This window comes from Coffea arabica, chromosome 4c (assembly GCF_036785885.1).
Source record: "Coffea arabica cultivar ET-39 chromosome 4c, Coffea Arabica ET-39 HiFi, whole genome shotgun sequence".
In the NCBI taxonomy this organism is placed as follows: domain Eukaryota; kingdom Viridiplantae; phylum Streptophyta; class Magnoliopsida; order Gentianales; family Rubiaceae; genus Coffea; species Coffea arabica.
Genome location: NC_092316.1, coordinates 3,854,321 through 3,874,261, shown reverse-complemented (window position 1 = coordinate 3,874,261; position 19,941 = coordinate 3,854,321). Strand labels below are relative to the sequence as shown.

The 19,941-nt window shown below is 38.4% G+C and overlaps 3 protein-coding genes and 1 long non-coding RNA gene across 4 annotated transcripts; 2 read left to right on the top strand and 2 right to left on the bottom strand.

Moving 5' to 3' along the window:
- The first annotated feature begins 535 nt into the window (after positions 1-535).
- LOC140004879 (uncharacterized) lies at positions 536-1,301 on the top strand. Its single transcript, XR_011812704.1, has 2 exons — positions 536-1,045; positions 1,152-1,301. It is a non-coding gene; the product is annotated as an uncharacterized lncRNA (long non-coding RNA).
- Positions 1,302-3,335: 2,034 nt separating this feature from the next.
- On the bottom strand, positions 3,336-4,564 carry LOC113740093 (uncharacterized). The gene is made up of 2 exons (XM_027267602.2): positions 4,053-4,564; positions 3,336-3,975 (listed from the first exon to the last, which is right to left on the bottom strand). The coding sequence occupies exons 1-2, from the start codon at positions 4,536-4,538 to the stop codon at positions 3,706-3,708; spliced, it is 756 nt and encodes a 251-aa protein (XP_027123403.2). The 5' UTR covers positions 4,539-4,564; the 3' UTR covers positions 3,336-3,705.
- An 83-nt stretch (positions 4,565-4,647) lies between these two features.
- Positions 4,648-5,351, bottom strand: LOC140005031 (uncharacterized). The gene is made up of 3 exons (XM_072045100.1): positions 5,102-5,351; positions 4,744-5,005; positions 4,648-4,678 (listed from the first exon to the last, which is right to left on the bottom strand). Exons 1-3 carry the CDS (start codon positions 5,349-5,351, stop codon positions 4,648-4,650), a joined length of 543 nt encoding a protein of 180 aa, XP_071901201.1.
- Positions 5,352-9,220: 3,869 nt separating this feature from the next.
- LOC113739638 (plasma membrane ATPase 4) lies at positions 9,221-15,765 on the top strand. Its single transcript, XM_027266904.2, has 15 exons — positions 9,221-9,427; positions 10,239-10,358; positions 10,455-10,553; positions 10,684-10,821; positions 10,949-11,263; positions 11,593-11,919; positions 12,015-12,134; positions 12,512-12,634; positions 12,722-12,826; positions 13,151-13,460; positions 13,736-14,250; positions 14,406-14,579; positions 14,674-14,856; positions 14,961-15,142; positions 15,235-15,765. Exons 1-15 carry the CDS (start codon positions 9,371-9,373, stop codon positions 15,329-15,331), a joined length of 2,865 nt encoding a protein of 954 aa, XP_027122705.1. The 5' UTR covers positions 9,221-9,370; the 3' UTR covers positions 15,332-15,765.
- The last annotated feature ends 4,176 nt before the right edge of the window (positions 15,766-19,941 follow it).

Below are 19,941 nucleotides of genomic sequence, written 5' to 3'. Positions count from 1 at the left end.
TCGACTTTGTCAGTTCGATCTCGACTCGAAACTCAAGTCGAGCTCGGACTTAGGTCATTCGCGGCGGATCGATTCGTTTACGGCCCTAATATAAAGTGACAATATTGGACTTGCTATAGTTCGCTATATTGCTCATCAAAAGAAACTAACCGAAAATACTTGGCATACCCACAGAAAATATTTGTCTTTCAAGTGTTACAAACTGCAAAGTCTTCTTATGATTTTGAGACACTGAATTAAAATTTGAAATATGTGACATTAAAAGAAATTATTTCTCCTAAGTCGTATTAGCATGGCTGAGTTAGTTCTTTCTTTTTAATTCAATTCTTATTAAGATTTAAGGATTGGGTTTGTTTTAGCTTGTGGGTTGGTCTTGAAAAGGCCTTTCAAAGTTTATGTACAACTTGGGCTACCGCGTCTCAACTGCAACGTGTTTGGGATGCTAAATGCTTCCCCGACTTAAACCTGTAAAAGGCCAGAGCTAGCTAGACCTTTTGATTTTGAGGAAACCCTATACAGTTGTTTTCCGGGTTAATTCCACTTTGTCCCCTCAAATTTTGGGCGATTACCCACTTCAGTCCCTTAACTTCAAAATGGGACACTTAAATCCCTAAACTTATGAATTGCTCCCAGTTAAGGAAAATTGTTGACAGAATCCTGATTGCCGTTGGTGGTTGAAGAGCGTGGCAAACACTGTCCTTTGACTGAGGGCAACAATGAAAATTCACAAAAAATCACATATATAGATTAAAAAAAATGGTGAAATATGGAGGGAAAGTTTCCCTCCATGCTACCCACTTCAGATGGATAATGTAGACCCGATCCAAATCATAAAAGGGCACTTCAGGTCGGTATGCTGAGAGACCCAAGCTGTCATTCTGCTATCCACAGGGCAGGAAGAAGAAAAGGAGAACCCAACGCATGGTTCAACAAACAAAGAGAAATGGTGAGGCAATTTTGTGATTGTGGAAAGCAAACATTGATGATGACATCATGGACTGCCATGAACCCAGGAAGAAGGTTTTGTCGATATGCCAAGTACAGAGTAAGGGAAATTAGGGTTTTGTGTTTATACTTGTTTTTTATTTTGGGTTTGTATGAATTGCAGCCACCTAATCTTGTCTGCAAACATAATGTTCTTGTCAAACTAGGAACAAGGAGGCTGCATATACTGGGATTGGGTTGATCCTGAGATGTGTCAAAGGTCAAAAGAAATAATACCTGGACTGCTAAGGTCGATGAACAAGATGGAAGCTGAGTTGGATAGGTTGAAAGAAAATTCAAGGTGCCAACAATCGAAAGTAAGGAAGCTAAGGATGTACTTGATTATCCACTGGGTTGCCATTGTCATGTGGTTGTTTTTGTTCAAATCTGGGGGAGAATGTCCAAAATGAGTTGTAGAAGAAGCAACTGCTTATGCCGGACTGCCCGTTTTGTTTGCTCAAATATGGGACCACCTTTGTCTGTCATTGCTAAGTAGTGGACCTTTTGAGTGGTGCAGGAAGGAAATTCTTGCTTTTGCTGACTATGTAATTACCAGCACTTTCAGAATCCCGCTTGCAGGTTTCAGCGTTTTATGCTGTCGGGATGTTAACCATCTTGCTTGTGAACATGTGCCACATTGCTTTGAATTTTTGTGACAGGTGAAAGTTTTGTCTGATGAATGTATTTGTGAAATGACCTGAGTGGTGGTAGATGGGTTAATTGGGTCGGTCGCGTTACCCAATTATTTATATCCATAAGTAAAATTTTAAGATTCGCATACCCATCTATTCATGGCCGGTATGGGTAAATGTAGTTCAATGGAAATGTCAAAAAACGAGTTTGACAACCCAATTGCTCGTTTACAACCTATTTATTCTAACTTTTTACAAATTCGTCTAAATTAATTTTGAAAACTTAACTGCCAATTTATACAACCCTTTTTTTTAACTGTCATTAATTTAAATATTTACTTATAATGCCCAAAAAGCTTAATTACCAATTTTTTCTTCTTGCCATCAAATATTACATTAACCCGCATGCGGGATTTTAACCTGCTTGCTTGTGAACAAGTACCACATTGCTTTGAATTTTTGTGACAGGACGAAAGCTTTGTCTGATGAATGTATTTGTGAAATGACCTGAGTGGTGGTAGATGGGTTAATTGGGTCGGTTGCGTTAACCAATTATTTTTATCCATAAGAAAAATTTTATGATTCCCATACCCATCTATTCCTGGGCGGTATGGGTAAATGTAGTTCAATGGACAAGTCAGAAAACGAGTTTGGCAACCCAATTACTCGTTTACAACCCATTTATTCTAATTTTTTACAAATTCGTCTAAATTCATTTTGAAAACTTAACTGCCAATTTATACAACCCTTTTTTTAACTGTCATTAATTTAATTATTTACTTATAATGCCCAAAAAGCCTAATTAGCAATTTTTTCTTCTCGCCATCAAATATAACATTAACCCACATGCGATCTTACGTTGAAATAGGAAAGGAACAGAATGCCACTTGGGGGTTTCAGCGTTCTTATGCAGACGGGATGTTAACCTGCTTGCTTGTAAACATGTACCACATTTCTTTGAATTTTTGTGACAGGTGGAAAGCTTTTTCTGATGAATGTATTTGTGAAATAACCTGAGTGGTGGTAGATGGGTTAATTGGGTCGGTTGCGTTACCCAATTATTTATATCCATAAGTAAAATTTTATGATTCCCATACCCATCTATTCTTGGGCGATATGAGTAAATGTAGTTCAATGGACAAGTCAGAAAACGAGTTTGGCAACCCAATTACTCGTTTACAACCTATTTCTTCTAACTTTTTACAAATTCGTCCAAATTCATTTTGAAAACTTAACTGCCAATTTATACAACCCTTTTTTTTAATGGTCATTAATTTAAATATTTACTTATAATGCCCAAAAAGCCTAATTAGCAATTTTTTCTTCTCGCCATAAAATATAACATTAATCCGCATGCGAGGTAACGTTGAAGTAGGAAAAACACAGAATCCCGCTTGCGGGTTTCAGCGTTATTATACAGTCGGGATTTTCACCATCTTGCTTGTGAACATGTACCACATTGTTTTAAATTTTTGTGACTGGTGAAAGCTTTGTCTGATGAATGTATTTGTGAAATGACCTGAGTGGTGGTAGATGGGTTTTAAATGTATTGTATCAAATTTAGGGATATAGTGGACCTGCTATGTCCCATAATTGTGAACGTTGGACCTGCTATGTAATCAGAATTTGTTGTTTAGGGATTTTAGTGTCCCAATTTGTAAAGTTTATTGCAAGTAATATATGTCACATTAACAACAGCAATCAACTCAGAACATAAAATTTTCAGCAAAAACCTTTGATCATTCAACAAATCATCCAATACATAATAGCAATACCAGGAATGACAAAAATTCCACATTAACAGCCTCTGAATTTCACCCATCTGGACTAGCAAGACAAAGGCTATATGAGTTCCACAACAGAGGCTACCAAAAACAGAGGCTAACAAAAATTCCATATTAACAAAAAAATTCTTAGTTCCAATGGACTATATGAGTTGAACAAAAGTTCGCCACATCTGGACTAGCAAAACAGAGGCTTTTACTGCCCAATTTGATTGTATCTGCAAAATAAAAAAGGCTATATGCCTGTACAATTCTTGAGTTGGTTTGTCCAGCATCAGTTAGTTCATGCTTGAAGGCTATTTGGCCTATTGCTGCAATTTTCCCAACTTAACAGATTGGTTTCCATTCCCATGGAGCTGCACATTTTCAATTCCAAGTGACTCCTTCGCATGTCCCGCAGCTGTCTGTAATGTAGACAGGTTAACACACAAATTGCCTTGCCATGTGAATTGTGCTGGCTTAAGTCCACTGCTGGAATGAGAGGCTGTCCCCAAGTCCACGTATGAGTGTGGTGCTCTCATCGTTACTCCGTGGCTGTGGGAATAAAGTTTGCGACCATCAGCTTTGGAGCTTAACTGCAAACAAGCACATAACATGAATCAATAAGACATGACACCCATAAATAAATACCTGATGTATGGAGACCACTTACATGAGTTGTTGTAGGACTCTTTTCCACATGCCCAGAACTATTTTGAGCATGATTATATGGGTTTTCCAGATCATCAGACCGTATTTTTACAGTTTTGAATCCCAAGTCTCCAGTCATGTCCAGTGAGCTTCTAAAGGTCCATTGCCTCAACTTACAACTATTCTTTGAGTGACCATGCTTACGACAAAATGAGCATTTTCTTCCTTTCTTTGTCACTGGTTCTTGTGCCCCTTGTTTTGGCTGATTGGCATCCAAATTTTGAGATGGACCTGTGTGACTCTGTTGCGTACTTACTCCAAGTATGTCAACGGTCACATCACTTGGACAAGCCTCGTTAGTACTTGGCTGCATAGATGGGCCTGTATCTCCAATATCACTGTTCTCCTTTGCTGAACTTGTAGTTGTCCCCTCAGTGGTTTGCTTATTTTTATCCGGACATCCTCTTTTGTTATGTCCGTATTTTTTGCAGCGGCTGCAGCTCATCATGGTGCCAACCTTGCTAACCTTGTGAGGTTTAGTTGGATTGACACAGATGTCCCGTCTGTCTTCTTCTGAAGCCTTTTTTCTCATTTTCTTTGGCCTTCCAGCAAATCTTCTATAAGTCGGAGGCTTCATTGCTGGAAGGTCTATGTGCTCCCACAAATTAGGACCATTGATTGGATTAAGTACAGGTTCATAACTTTGTAGATACGTGATCTTCAAGTAGGTGTTGGAAACATGCTTCTCTGGTGCTTCATGTCTCCTGTTGATGGCAGCTACAGCATGGCCACATGGTATTCCCCTTAATTGCCACTTTCTACATGAACAGGTTTTGGCAGCCATGTCAACAATATACTGCTCCTCAAATGGACAGCTTATCTGATACTTCATTGTCCCAGCATATGACGCTATGCACATACACTGCTCTTGCTTAGCCTTTTCCAATATCTCAAATATTGCTGGACAAAGAAGACCTGAATACAAAATGAAAACAATAAATTGGTCATAAATTTCTCAAAGAAATTATGAACTGACCTTAATACTAGTAAATAAATAAAATGTGTCTTAACCTTCGTGCTTGGACATTGCTTCCCTGTTCCTCTCCATCCTCTTCAGCTGGTACAAATAAATGGTCTGCAGCATGGATATGATTGGTAGTGACCTGGCCTTTAAAATTACTGCATTAAAGGACTCACACATATTATTTACCAAAATATCACAATCCAATCCACATCTAAAATGGGCTCTACACCAAGTTTTGGGATCTTTTTCATCAAGCCAAGAATGCGCAGCTGCATATTCTTGCCCCAACTGTTCCATTTCGACTTTCCAGTGGGTAACATAAGAAGCTTTTGCGCATTTCCAAAGTCTTTCTTTTAAGGGCAGGCCTCTATGAATCTGTTTGAAATTGGTGTATAGATGTTGCACACAACACCTGTGCTCAGCTTGTGGCATTTTGTCTCTAACTGCCTGAACTAGTCCCTGTACACGTTTGAATACAACTTGGCTTAAATAAAAAGTTGTACCTGAGTTATTAAATAAAAAGTTGCTGTATAAATAAGTGCTAATACAATTTATCATACCTTTTGCTTGTCAGTCATGACACACCAATTACTGGAATCTGATATTTCCAAATCTTGTACAAGCAATCCCAAAAACCAGCTCCAATTGTCATAATTTTCCACTCTAACAACTGACAAAGCTAGTGGAAACATTTTATTATCTCCATCCATACCCACGGCTGTAAGTAGTTGTCCACCATATGTATCCTTTAAGAAGCACCCATCCAACCCAATCCAATGCCTACAGCCCTTTAGAAATCCTCTCTTCAATGGCTCTAAGCACATGTAAAGCCTTTTGAATCTGACAATCCCATCCTCATCCTCATCCGTCTCAACGAACACTGTCGATCCAGGATTTGCTCTCCTCAATTCACCACAGAAGTCCTCTAACAATGCATACTGTTTTTCATGACTGCCTTCAATTATGTCTCTTACTTTTTTCATTGTCCTATAGCCTTGTTTAAGACTGCAATCTACATTTAATTCTTCAGTCACCCTAGTCATGAGCTCCTGGACTGTCATGGATGGTGTTTTTCTCACCTCATCTACAAACAACCTGGTAGCTAGTTTTGATATCATGTTTCTATTATGGAAGACACGTCCACAGGTGTGCTCCTTGCTAAGTGTCTTGATCTGGAAAGTGTTTTCACCTTGCATTTTTGAGCCAAAAATTTGCCATTCACAGCCTCTGCATTTCACCCGTACCCTATATGTGTCATTTTTTATGAATTGGACATCCCTTCCCTCCATAATAGCCTGGATTCTAACAGCCAACCTAAAAATAACAACTGATGAAAACCTCTGGCCTACCTTAAATCTTGGACTTCTCATTTCAGTTTTCTCATTAAAAACTGAAAATTTAGGCTTCTTATTTCTCTTACGACCATCTTCGTCTTCGGATTCACTCTCACTCTTCAACTCTCTAGAACAATCTATTTCATATTCTGACTGCATATCCTCCACATTAACCATGTCAGGCTCATCACAAATATTTACTTCGTCAACAGCTTCTCCTTCCCTACTTGCTCTCTTCTTTCTTCTGTCTTTGCTGGTAGAAGGTCCAACTTCAGGAGCTCCTTTATGCACGCCAAATTGTTGTCCAATCTTTAAGGCTTCATCAAATAAAACATCCTCCTCAACTTGCCCCGTATAATCTGGATCATCGAACTTGTCGTCAGCCTGCATATCATCATTAGCCTGCACATTATTATCAGCCTGCACATCAGTCTCATCAGCTTGGATATCATTATCAGTTGCCATTTGTGCTTCTTCCCCTGCATTATCTCTCTTGTTGTCCTCTTCTTGTTGCAAATTAGGACTTTTGGAATCAAAATTCTCATGACTGTTTGTAGCAACTTCATTACTGTTGTCATCAGCCACATTTTTCCTTCTGTTGTCCATATCATTGAAGTCAACTTCTTCCAGTATTGCTATGTCACTGTCCATTTCAGATGTTTCTTTATCTTTTGTATCCTGCTTAGCAGAAGTTTTGTGGCCTTCAGGCATGTCTACATACTCTGTTTTTTGAGTTTGAAACCTCACTGGATTATCATCAGTGCCAACTTGTAGATAAACCTCTGCCACTCTATTCAGTGGCAATGTGTTTACTAGAAGATCACAATCCCAATCACACATGCAAAAATATAGTCCAGTCTCAAGCGGCATACCAGGAATCCTACCATACCACCCAAAACGAGCATCTTTCGGGTATCCTAGTCTTACTGCACATTCATCAAGCACTTGTAGTGACCATTTTTCAGCATTACAGTTGTCTATATAGTCTACCCTTCCTCCCACGTATTCTTTGCTGGGAGAGCTTCTGAACTCACCCTGATGGTGTATCGCCAAGGAAAATGAGTTGGGCAAAATGTCATTTGGACCACACTCTGGTTAAATAAAAAAATAAATCTTTAATAATTAACCCATTAATTATTAACAACATTTTTAGCATTTGGGACCACAATGTCTTCAACAGAAGGAACATTAGGGTTCCCACAACACTCACTTTTCAGTAAAATATGCAGACCCACTAACAGTACCATCAAAAATATATAATGCCTTGGACATGCATTCCACAACCATCCAAAACCCTAACTTTTCTACAATCCTTATGGCTTTAAAACGTTTTTCTACTGCTACCGTATATTCTTACCCAAATTCCAATTATTAAATTCAATTAAAGTACACAAAAAACTCTAAAATATTTTTCTCATACCAGTACTTGTCTTCTCTTTTGCTTTCCATTGTTTCGCTGCGGACACGGACCCTTTTTCTCTCACATTGACTCGCTTTCTTCCCATTCTTGCAATCTTCAGTGTTTTTCAGCAACAATCATTCGAATTTTTACACACTTTGGTTTTACCCCTCCTCTCTATTTTTTCATCCAAGACAGAGGAAAGAAACGACCACTCTCTGACTGTTTCGCACTTTCCCTTCTCTGGAATTTGTCTTTGTTTGTCCTTAATTTACGACCCAAATTTACGTTTATGTCCTTATCATTTTCAGTAACAATATTCCCCCATCTTCATTAACGGAGAGTGTTTGCCACGCACTTCGACCACCAATGGCAATCAGGATTCTGTCAACAATTTTCCTTAATTGGGAGCAATTCATAAGTTTAGGGATTTAAGTGTCCCATTTTGAAGTTAAGGGACTGAAGTGGGTAATCGCCCAAAGTTTGAAGGGACAAAATGGAATTAACCCGTTGTTTTCCAATTCTCATGTAGGTTTCGTTGTCTTCTAGACAAAATACTACTTGCACTGAGAAAAAGTTATTATTGGCAGTTGCCAGATGCCAGTGGACTCCTTGGTAAATGTAATGATACAGCTTAAAAAGTGAAATAGTAGACAGTATTCTAACGCAATCTGACCTAGTAAAAACTCGCAATACTATAGGATCTCAACAAATCAAGTAAATTTTATTCTTTTAAAGTAAGAAATCCTTCCGTTAACTTACAAATTTTAAACTGACAAATCCCACATCCCAAATCCAATGGATTGATTTTCTATTTATTCCACTTTCAAAAATTGACTTTTATAAATCATCATCATCCTCTCATGCTTATCCCCAGCTTTCCTCAATTGCCTCAAAATTAAACCCTCATAAATCCAACAGATACGTGGACTCATATTACTTGACCTTGAATTTAGGAAAAAAAAAAAAAATCTCGTTCAAGAAGGGAATAGTAAAATACTAGACAATAGCCACACTCAGCCGAATGACTTGGGCTACAAAATTGACAAGACTCCCGCTCCTTCATTCTTCTGTTTATGATCAACGAGGCCATCTGTCCATTATTTTGCACTCAAGTCCTCCAAAAACCTGGAAATGTAAATTGCAGTAATTTATACAGTAATAGTAAGAATTATCTCAACGATCACATCCGAGTCATATTTCGACACATGCTGAAAAAATAGCATTGCGATATAACAAAGCGATTGTGTAGGTTCGTTACAAAGCAAAGGCTGAGAATTTACCAAAAGAAGGAAACTGATAGTAGAAAAGGAATCAAATTCTTCCTCTTCCTCGTATATATTTAGCCCATTCCCATCACAACTATCTTTTTACCCACAAAAAAAAAATAATAATAATAATAATATAATAGTAAACTAGTAGGGAGAGTATTTGCAAGTTGTGACTTAGTAGAAGTCGAGAGCCATGCAGTTCCATGATACAATCAATTTTTTGAATCTCTAATTTAGAGAAGAAATATTTACGTAAGTATATCATAGATCAATTGAATCCAAGGGGACAGAATTTGAAGATTCCCAGGAGCGATGGCGGACAACAGAAGTATCAGCTTGGAAGAGATTAGGAAGGAGAATGTTGATCTTGTACGGGGCCTGTTTTCTTGCTTCTCTTGTTTCGTTGATTGCAACCATTTTTATTTTCTTCGTACTTATATCTGGTTGTTTTTCTCTGATTATTAATTTTGATATGCGTTTATATCTTGCCTATATATATATATATATATTATATACGTATGAATATTCTCTGCGGCTGTTCTTTCAAAACAGTAGATTCGAAAATCGCTATTATGAAAGTTGAACCCGAAAGAAAGAAATCTTGTTCCGATATTAATTTTTAGATTTATTTTAGTTAAGCTGTCTCGATTTTTCTTTTTTCTTTTTTTTATTTGGTTAAGTTGATGCATTAATATTTGCTGTTAGTACTCGCAAGCCGAAAGTGATATATGTTTCAATTTTTATTGTTGCTTCTTTCAAGTATCGTCTTTTACTTTTTTTGGTTTACAAATGTTTGCATCTGAGAGAAGATGATGAGCCGTGGATTCATGTCACCTGTTTGAGAACTGTTTGGCATCAACCTGCACGTCAAACACTACTAAATTCACTCCATGTCTAATTTATATAAGTGATTCGGGGTTTGTTTTCTGATTGATTATTTTATCTGATTGTATATTTTGAAAGGGTTGATATTCGGAAAATTGACTTTCAAGGGTCGAGAAATGGTTTATTTCATATTGCTGTGTTTATTTCTAGTGTATAGACATACGTATAAATGATCAGGTGAAAATTTTAAAGTTTTGTAAAGAAATGGAAGAATACATTATCTGAGCTCATTCACTAAGCAATCTGCACTAAGAGGTGCTGTTTGTTAACGGGTTTTGTTTTTGCTCACGTAAAGGAGAGCATACCGGTTCAAGAAGTATTTGAACAGCTAAATTGCTCAAGGGAAGGATTGACCACCCAGGAAGCACAACAGAGGCTCCAAATCTTTGGGCCTAACAAGCTAGAGGAGAAAAAGGCAAATTTCATTTGCTCTGTTTCAGTTGTATCAAGTTTACCTGCTTCGTTATTATGGGTACGGTGATGAAACTCGTTTAAAAATTTCTTCAAACAGGAAAGCAAAATTCTCAAGTTCTTGGGTTTTATGTGGAACCCTTTGTCATGGGTCATGGAAGCAGCTGCAGTCATAGCCATTGCCTTGGCAAATGGACAGGTGCTTCTTGTACCTTTTTGTTTTTCTTGTTTCCTTAGTTTTCTTTTCTTTTCCATACCCAAAATATTTAATCGGTTTCTTAGTCTTGGATTAAATCCCTAATTCTTAAAGTACAATGAAAAACTTGCAGGGCAAGCCTCCAGATTGGCAAGATTTTCTTGGCATTATAATTCTGCTGGTTATCAACTCCACCATAAGCTTCGTTGAAGAAAACAATGCTGGCAATGCTGCAGCAGCTCTAATGGCCGGTCTTGCACCAAAAACAAAGGTAGTTTTCGTTAGCAGAAGGTTGTGGACAACTTGAATTACCGGAAGCAAAGTCTGAATCCAACAACAAAGCCAGTGTGATAAACAAATTATGAATTGGTGTATGCTGTTATATTTGTTTTGTGTAGGTGTTGAGGGATGGTAGATGGATGGAGCAGGAAGCGGCCATACTGGTCCCAGGTGATATAATAAGCATCAAGCTGGGAGATATCATCCCTGCTGATGCTCGTCTCCTGGAGGGGGATCCTCTCAAGATTGATCAATCTGCCCTTACTGGTGAGTCGCTGCCCGTGACAAAGAACCCAGCCGACGAAGTGTTTTCTGGTTCCACCTGTAAACAAGGCGAGATTGAGGCAGTTGTGATCGCCACTGGAATTAACACCTTTTTCGGAAAAGCAGCTCATCTTGTTGACAGCACCAACCAAGTTGGCCATTTCCAGAAGGTAGGTTCTCTATATTGTTGCCTCACACATTATGTGAGCTGATAATGATATTCTACACCAAGTACTAGACATTAGTCACAAACCCGTAAATGACAAGATAAAAGGAACGCGAAAATTACATTTTCAGGAAGGTGATTTCTATTTATTTTTAGCCTCGATGCTTTCTGGGACTTGCGTATTCTGAATGAAGTTTTTGCATCACCAACAAGCTTTTTGCAAAATAACTTACTCAAATAGAGATCTTCCCATAGCTTGACATCAAACATTCATCTATTTCAACTTTTGGTGATTTGACATTTTCTGACTTGCATTCTGATGGTTTCGATCAGGTGTTGACTGCCATTGGCAACTTCTGCATTTGTTCCATTGCTGTGGGAATAATGGTAGAGGTGGTGGTGATGTTCCCAATTCAGAAACGCAGGTATAGAGATGGGATTGATAATCTCTTGGTGCTTCTCATTGGTGGCATTCCAATTGCTATGCCAACAGTTTTGTCCGTGACAATGGCAATTGGGTCCCACCGGCTATCACAGCAAGGTGCTATCACCAAGAGGATGACTGCTATAGAAGAGATGGCTGGGATGGATGTCCTTTGTAGTGACAAGACAGGAACTCTCACTTTAAACAAGCTTACAGTAGACAAGAACCTAATTGAGGTTGGTCCCAATCTATAGCTTTTACAGACAATATGAATCAGCTTGAGCTTCAGCCAACTTCAGTTTTTTTCTTTAATGTTTGTCACATGGTGCAGGTGTTTACAAAAGATGTGGATAGGGATACTGTAATTCTTCTTGGAGCTAGGGCTTCCAGGGTGGAGAATCAAGATGCCATTGATGCTTGCATAGTTGGAATGTTGGCTGATCCAAGAGAGGTATAAACAGTTTTTTACTTCTCTCACATTCGCTGTACTTGTGAAGTGTTTCATTGGATCCTATGATCAGACTTTGATTTGCAACTTAGAGACCTCTCAGGTGCAACTTGACTGAAAAAATGAAAAAGAATGAGCCCATTTTATTGTGTAGCTTTGATAACTTATGTCTTGAAAGGTTACGTAAAAAACCCTTATAATCATCCGCACTGCTGATTCCACCTCTAGCTTGATAGAAGTTGTACATGATGTGAAACTAAATCAACTTTTTGCATTAATGTCATTCAACATGGATTGTCATCGCCCTCTACCCCAAGCTCGTTACTTTGCATAAATCATTGACCTTTTATGATGCTGATTTTGATGCTTGAATTTACCAGGCAAGAGCGGATATTACTGAGGTGCATTTTCTTCCCTTTAATCCTGTAGACAAACGCACTGCTATCACTTATTTTGACTCCCGTGGAGATTGGTATAGAGTCAGCAAAGGTGCTCCTGAACAGGTAAAACACAAAGTCTAGGGTTTTATCTTATATCTGATCCTAGGTTCAAGTCTAACACTTGCCTATTTATCTGAGATCTTTCTCCAGATTGCTGATTTATGTGGCCTAAGGGAAGATATGAAGAGGAAACTTCATTCTATAATTGACAAGTTTGCTGATCGGGGTCTTCGCTCTCTTGCTGTTGCCCAACAGGCAAGCTAGTGAATCTCATTTAATTGGGTTACTTTTCTGGTCAATTTTTGATAAGAACTCATAATAAGAGGTCAAGTTCAATTCAAATTAATTATTTTGACTGACTGTTTTTACGTCAATTATTAGTAGAAAGACCGTGGGAACTAGAATGAATAATGCAGTAGAGTGTGAGGCTAAAGGTTAAGAGAATACTTCGCTTTTGACATAGTGGGCCCCTGTGGGAGGCTCGCACGACGGGCTGTTGTGCTTGGGCTATGATAATTGGGCTCTCAGCTTTACAAATGGTACCTAGTACTACTAAACTTGCCTGTCCCTCTTTTGCAGACCGTACCAGAGAAGACCAAGGAGGGTCAGGGAGGACCCTGGGTATTTGTGGGACTCTTGCCTCTCTTTGATCCTCCGAGGCATGATAGTGGAGAAACCATCAAACGTGCCTTACACTTAGGTGTCAATGTTAAGATGATTACTGGCGATCAGCTCGCCATTGCCAAGGAGACTGGTCGAAGGCTTGGCATGGGGATCAACATGTATCCTTCTTCGTCCCTCCTCGGTCAACACAAAGATGAAACCATTTCTAACCTTCCTGTTGAGGAGCTCATTGAGAAGGCAGATGGCTTTGCTGGCGTCTTCCCTGGTGAGCCGGCCATCTCTCTCTATTTTAATGTCTTGTCATTTTTACATCCAACAAACCTTCCGCTTAGAGTTTTGAGTTTTATGAAGTTGCTATTGGAGAAGCTTAAGTCACACTTGACTTGAGATACTATGTTTTATATTTTGCAATCCAGCTGTAGTGAAGAAGCACGCATTTAGCCTCTCCAGTAGGAATGCTGAGTGATTGAGTCGTTTTACTTGATATGTTCAGCTAATAGTTCTTTGAAATGTTCTAACACTACCTAAGGATGAATACAGAACATAAATATGAGATTGTGAAAAAGCTGCAAGAGAGAAAGCACATTTGTGGGATGACAGGAGACGGTGTGAATGATGCCCCAGCACTAAAGAAGGCTGATATTGGAATTGCAGTGGCTGATGCCACCGATGCTGCCCGGGGTGCATCAGACATAGTGCTGACAGAGCCAGGACTTAGCGTGATAGTTAGTGCTGTTTTGACAAGTAGAGCTATATTCCAGAGAATGAAGAATTATACCATATATGCAGTTTCCATTACAATCAGAATTGTCCTTGGTTTTATGCTCATTGCACTTATTTGGAAGTTCGATTTCTCACCATTCATGGTTCTAATTATTGCCATCCTAAATGATGGAACCATCATGACCATTTCAAAAGACAAGGTGCGACCATCACCCATGCCCGACTCATGGAAGCTGAGAGAAATTTTTGCTACTGGTATAGTTTTGGGCACTTATCTTGCTGTGATGACTGTCATTTTCTTTTGGGCTGCACAAGGTTCAAATTTCTTCTCGGTAAGGTTCTACTCTTTCAATAAAAACTAGATTATCCCTCTTGGATATCTCTTAGATGCATATTGCAGTTGGTGTCCTTTTCGTGTCCTTTTCTCTGATATCCTAATCTCTCACTTTCCTCCCTGCCAAAATTGATGTTTCAACTGAAATGCCAGGATAAATTTGGTGTAAGGTCAATCAGAGACAAGCACCACGAGCTAAATTCAGCACTCTACTTGCAAGTGAGTATTGTTAGTCAAGCACTCATCTTTGTTACTCGGTCCAGGAGCTGGTCTTTTGTAGAACGTCCTGGCCTTCTGCTCGTGGGTGCTTTTGTAGTAGCACAACTGGTAAGTCTATTCCATCCTTATTGCCTCCCTTCGCCCTAAATTCCTGTGACTATATATATATATATTCTGCTGATTGGTTCCTTGGTATCCATAGATAGCCACTTTGATTGCGGTCTACGCAAACTGGGAATTTGCTTATATTCATGGCATAGGCTGGGGATGGGCTGGAGTGATTTGGCTCTATAGTGTTATCTTTTACATCCCTCTGGATGTAATGAAATTTTTTATAAGATATTGCTTGACCGGCAGAGCTTGGAATAACCTACTTCAGAACAAGGTAATCTTGTCACCAGTTTATTCATCAAGAACGAAAAACATTTATTATCCTTGCCCAGATTAAGAATACGTGCTTATCTTTGCCTCAAATCATCTGGTTCTTAGACCGCTTTCACTACAAAGAAGGATTATGGTAGGGGAGAAAGGGAGGCACAATGGGCTTTGGCTCAGCGCACATTGCATGGCCTCCATCCTCCAGAGAACTCGGATATTTTGAATGACAAAAACAACTATAGAGAGTTGTCTGAAATTGCTGAACAGGCCAAGAAACGTGCTGAGGTCGCAAGGTAATTTCCCTTGTTGGGGATTTAAACGTAAACTGAGTTAAATTCTTGATTGTGCTTCCTGCCTTATTGCTTGTATTCCTTTGGCTTTCAAGGCTAAGGGAGCTTCATACGCTCAAGGGGCATGTGGAATCAGTGGTGAAGCTCAAGGGTCTTGACATCGAGACGATCCAACAACACTACACAGTTTAGATGAGAGCAAAAGAGGATGTGGGAACTCCCAATTATTCACAAATTTCCGTGTCTTCTTTTTTCCGTCTCCGGTTTATTAATGAAAACTTTAGTTGTCCATTCCCAGAAAAGTTTGGGAAGAGAAAACAATAGGAAATTAGATTTTCTTATGCCCTTGTTTTTCTCTTGTCGAATCTTAGATTTCGTGGGGATGATGATAATTTGAGGGTTGGGAAGATACCAACCGATAGAAGTTGGAGCCTTGCAGTAGAAAAGCTAGTTGGGCAGTGGCTTTCAATCGTAGTGCTATTTCATTGTGTTAGGCAGCTAATGTGGTCAAGTTTGCTTTGGCATATCGAATTTTGCTACTAGTCAGGCTATTTTTCAAAGCCGCATTTCTAAGCTTTTTTTGTTGCGCCTTTTCACGTTAAGTATACAGTTATTAGAAATTAGTATGCAGCAGTTATGCAGTTGCTTAACATACTTTTTGTTGAGATTCATCTAGCACTGTGTTTTCTACCTTCAGATTCTTCTGAATAGCGACCAAATAAAGACATTCGTTCTGCGTTAAATGTGTTTCAAATGTTATCCTACTTCACTCGATGTGAACCTACCAAAAGCAAAATGTCCAATTATATATCGAGAGCAAATCACAGGAAAATGTTCTAGCTACCACATCTAATTTTCTAAATATGATATCTCTGTTGTTGTTATTACCTATTAGTTTCATTGAAATGTGCATAGTGAAGCTTGCTACTTCATTAACTTGCTGGACTTCCAAGTTAGATGTCCTGTCCTATATTCTTGGCCACGTTGGCAAAAGATCAAATGTTATACTCCTAGTATATTTCTAATTCAATAACAATTTTCTCTCGTTTCTACTAGATATGTGACAGATATTTTAGACTGAGGGTACGTTTAATCTTTTGCACTAATTAAAATCTTGATCAAATTGTTGAATACGAAGGAAATGTTATATTTTGACGCGATAGAAACGAGAAACTATGATGAACAATACATATGAAGTTTAGTTAGCTTATGTAGACAATTCAGCTGTCAATTAGTTGCCTTGCACCAGTCCCAAAGTCTACAAGGTTCTCTTGTTTGGCTTCTTGCTTTTCACTGTCTTGTGTTATTCTACTAAGGCGCAGAAATTTTGCAATCTTAATCTGAAATTTAACACTTACATGATAAAAAAAAATTGACAAAATAAGGAACATTTTCTCAAATGAGAATAATGTGTTGCTTTGTGTCTTTCAAGTTCAATTTTGTTGAGATGCTTAATTTTCATATTCTTAGTTCTGTCAACTGGACCGTCATCAATTCTGATGAATAAAGCTGTCTATTCATCATCGGTTGCCTGATTTCTGTGGCCAATCTGTAGATAAATAACATGCTTATCAGTTAACAGCACAGATACTGGAAAATTTTTGGGGCTGTTTCCTAGAACTCCAGGCTCTATGCTGTCTCTATTAGAAAGAAACTTGTTAAGAAGGCAATCTATTATCTATATTGGTACTAAATTTGCTTGGCATATTTAAGATCGCATTAATATTTCCGAATTCCAGTTCACACGTGATTTGAATCCTTTCCTTAGTAGGTCTCTTTGAATTGCTTTACGAGTCTATCCCTCCAGTTTCATGAACTCGAAAATAGAAAATTCTTTGTAAGCAGAATGTGAACAGATGTGCCCCGTTTGAAGAGGATCAGATCGAAATATCCCTTTTCATTCCGAACTATGCTGAGCATTAATACTAGAAACCTTTATAACAAAACACTTTTAACGTACTTTTTGTGTGTGTGTGTGTGTAAAGAACTTAACATGCATGAGATATTATCTACAATTCTAAAATTCTTCAGTGATGCTCTCTAGACTAGGTTGCCAGCGATCAAAAGACGATAATCTTTTAGGACTGCTTGCATGATCTATGGTCCTCCCGATAGCCAGTGCATCTGTCTCAGACGATCCAAAGCTCTTTGGAGATCCTGTTTCCTTGCTTTTATCCTTACTACTGGCTTTCATCTTCATTCCAGTAATCAAGAATGTAAAGCAGTTATCACCTTTCCTCTCCTTCAAAGTAGTTCCTATTCCACCATTATCAGATTTTCTAAGACAAGAATAAGGTACTTTATTAGGATGTTTACCGCTTATGAACAAGAAACATCCTGAATGCTTTCCGTGAATCTCTCCCTCATTTATGCCATTCGGGGTGGTGGTGGTTGTTTGATTTTGTAGAACCTGAGAAGCGGAGTACTTCATGGAAAGTAACTGAAGTTTCCTGACCGTATTTATTGGCACTACGTAGAACTCGTGTCCAGGCATGAGGGTGGTCTCTGGTGCAACCATGGTTCGCCAACTCGGCCGAGTCCGAGATGACTCGGCCGAGTCATAACCGGAACAGTCCCTGCCGTTCCGATACCGATACCCGAAACGCCGATTATACCATATCCGATTTGAATCGCTCCGAATCAGTTGATATTGACCGAGTTAGAACGGTGTAGAAGGATACCGGCCAAATTCTCGGATTCGACTCGGATATAAACCGGTCAGATCATAAACAGCAACAAGAACACAGAGAGTCGGCCACCCATGCTTTTTTGTTTTCTTTTTCAACCACAAAGACAAGATTTAGGGGAAAAGGAGGATAAGGGGAGAAACATACCGTCAATTTCTGTGTGCCTTTTGCAGAGAGGGAAGGAGAAAACAGAGAGAAAGGAAAAGGGAAAAGAAAGAACGAGGATCACAGCAGTATCTGGAGTGATTATTTGGAGAAACGAGCTGAAGGGGTTCTTCAATTTCTTCATCGTCCGGCTATGAAGGAAGGAGAGGAGAAAAACAGAGGGTGACGGCAGAGAGGGAAGGAGACAACAGAGGGAAAGGGAAAGTGAAAAAAAGAATGAAGTTGACTGCTGAATATCACATCTGGAGCTGAAGGCATCTTCAATTTCTTCGTCATCTGTACCGGGCGAAGGGGTCTTCAGTCTGGCCGTGAAGGAGGAGAAAAAGGGCGAAAGGGAAATTGGAAAAAAAATGAAGAAAGGGACGGCCAAATCTGAGAGGAACAACACTAGTTGCAATGATCGTATACTCTCCTTGGCTGCTGAAGAAGTGGAAGACAGCGTTGCTGAGTTGGATTCTGCATCATCTGTTGCTACTCCTTGGGATGTCTTTTCTCTTTTGTCCTTTCTCATTTATGGGTCCTGCTTTGTAGAAAAGCTGAAAAGATTTGAAAAAAGGACAATTGGATGGTGCAAAAAAGCTGTTGTTGCATGTTTTGTCTTGGAAGTAACATGCAATTAACGTATCATGCTTTATTATGCTAAGAGAAGCTGGGGCTTTTGTACCGGATCAGGGAAAAATATAGGAGGAAAAATTGGAAGCACCTAAAGTTCAAGTTTGGCCCAAGTAATTAAGCGAAAATGCTTGTTTCTTTATATCTTTGCATTTCATAATATTATTTGACAAGTATTTGTTTCTTTATTGTATTAAATAAATACTGTTATTTTCTTTGTGTATAGAGATTTGTATTGTATTATGTAAGATATGATAATTTTATTCTTATATATAATTATTTATCTCATATAAAATAGAGTTAGAATATACATTTAATTCTAAAATCATTTATTACTAATGCTATAGACCCTTGTGGTAATGACAGTATTATTTTATTTAATAATCAGTAACTATATATGATAATGTAGGTATTTAGTAAATTTAATTTGATAATTGTGTTTTTAATGGTATTTTCTATTTTTAGTAAATTTTTCAGATTTTTAAAAAAATTTTATATACTATAATGTGCGTATCACCCGATATTTAACTGATATGCCGCGACGGATGTGGAACAACCGAGACCGCGACGTGACCGCGACCCGCGACGGCGAACCATGGGTGCAACAACTGCCCATGGCTGCTTGAACACATTTGGGTAGGCAACACAAAATTTGGGATTTCGATGCATTATTTCAGCAGCAATAATTGGCCTATCTTGAAGTTCAACATGACCACCCGGATGTACGATCTTGACAAACATATTTTCTGTGTTATTCCTACACAACCATCTTGCAATGGCCACATTTCTTTTTTCTCTCATTCTTTTTTTTTTTTTTTTTATCAAATTGAAGGAATATGTGGGACGGCTAAGACTTTGAGATACAGTGAATTATGCGTTTTATCATGTTTGGCATCTCTGAGAAGCTGTGAGTTGTTTGATGAGAAGTGCAGCTAGGTTTATATTCTTTTTATTTTGGGATAATTTCAGAAACCTCCCCTGTGGTTTCTGATAATTGCACTGAGCTCTCCTGAGGTTTAAAAAATTACACTTACCTCCCTCGATTTGATGGTTTTAGTAATAAAATCTTAAAATAATATTGATTTGGTCAATTTTTTAAATGAATACCCAAAAATGCCCTTGTGTAATGAGTTTTAATATATTTCCCTATACAATTATAAAATTATCTAGTATAATTATAAGACAAATGTGCCAAATTTTTCATGTCCATAGCTACTATTTAATAAACAACTATAATAATAATTTTATTACTATGTTGGGATACTTTTGATGGTACTTTATTATGGATTTAGATTTATAAGATAGAAAGGAAAATGTTGAAATAATTCATTTAGAGTT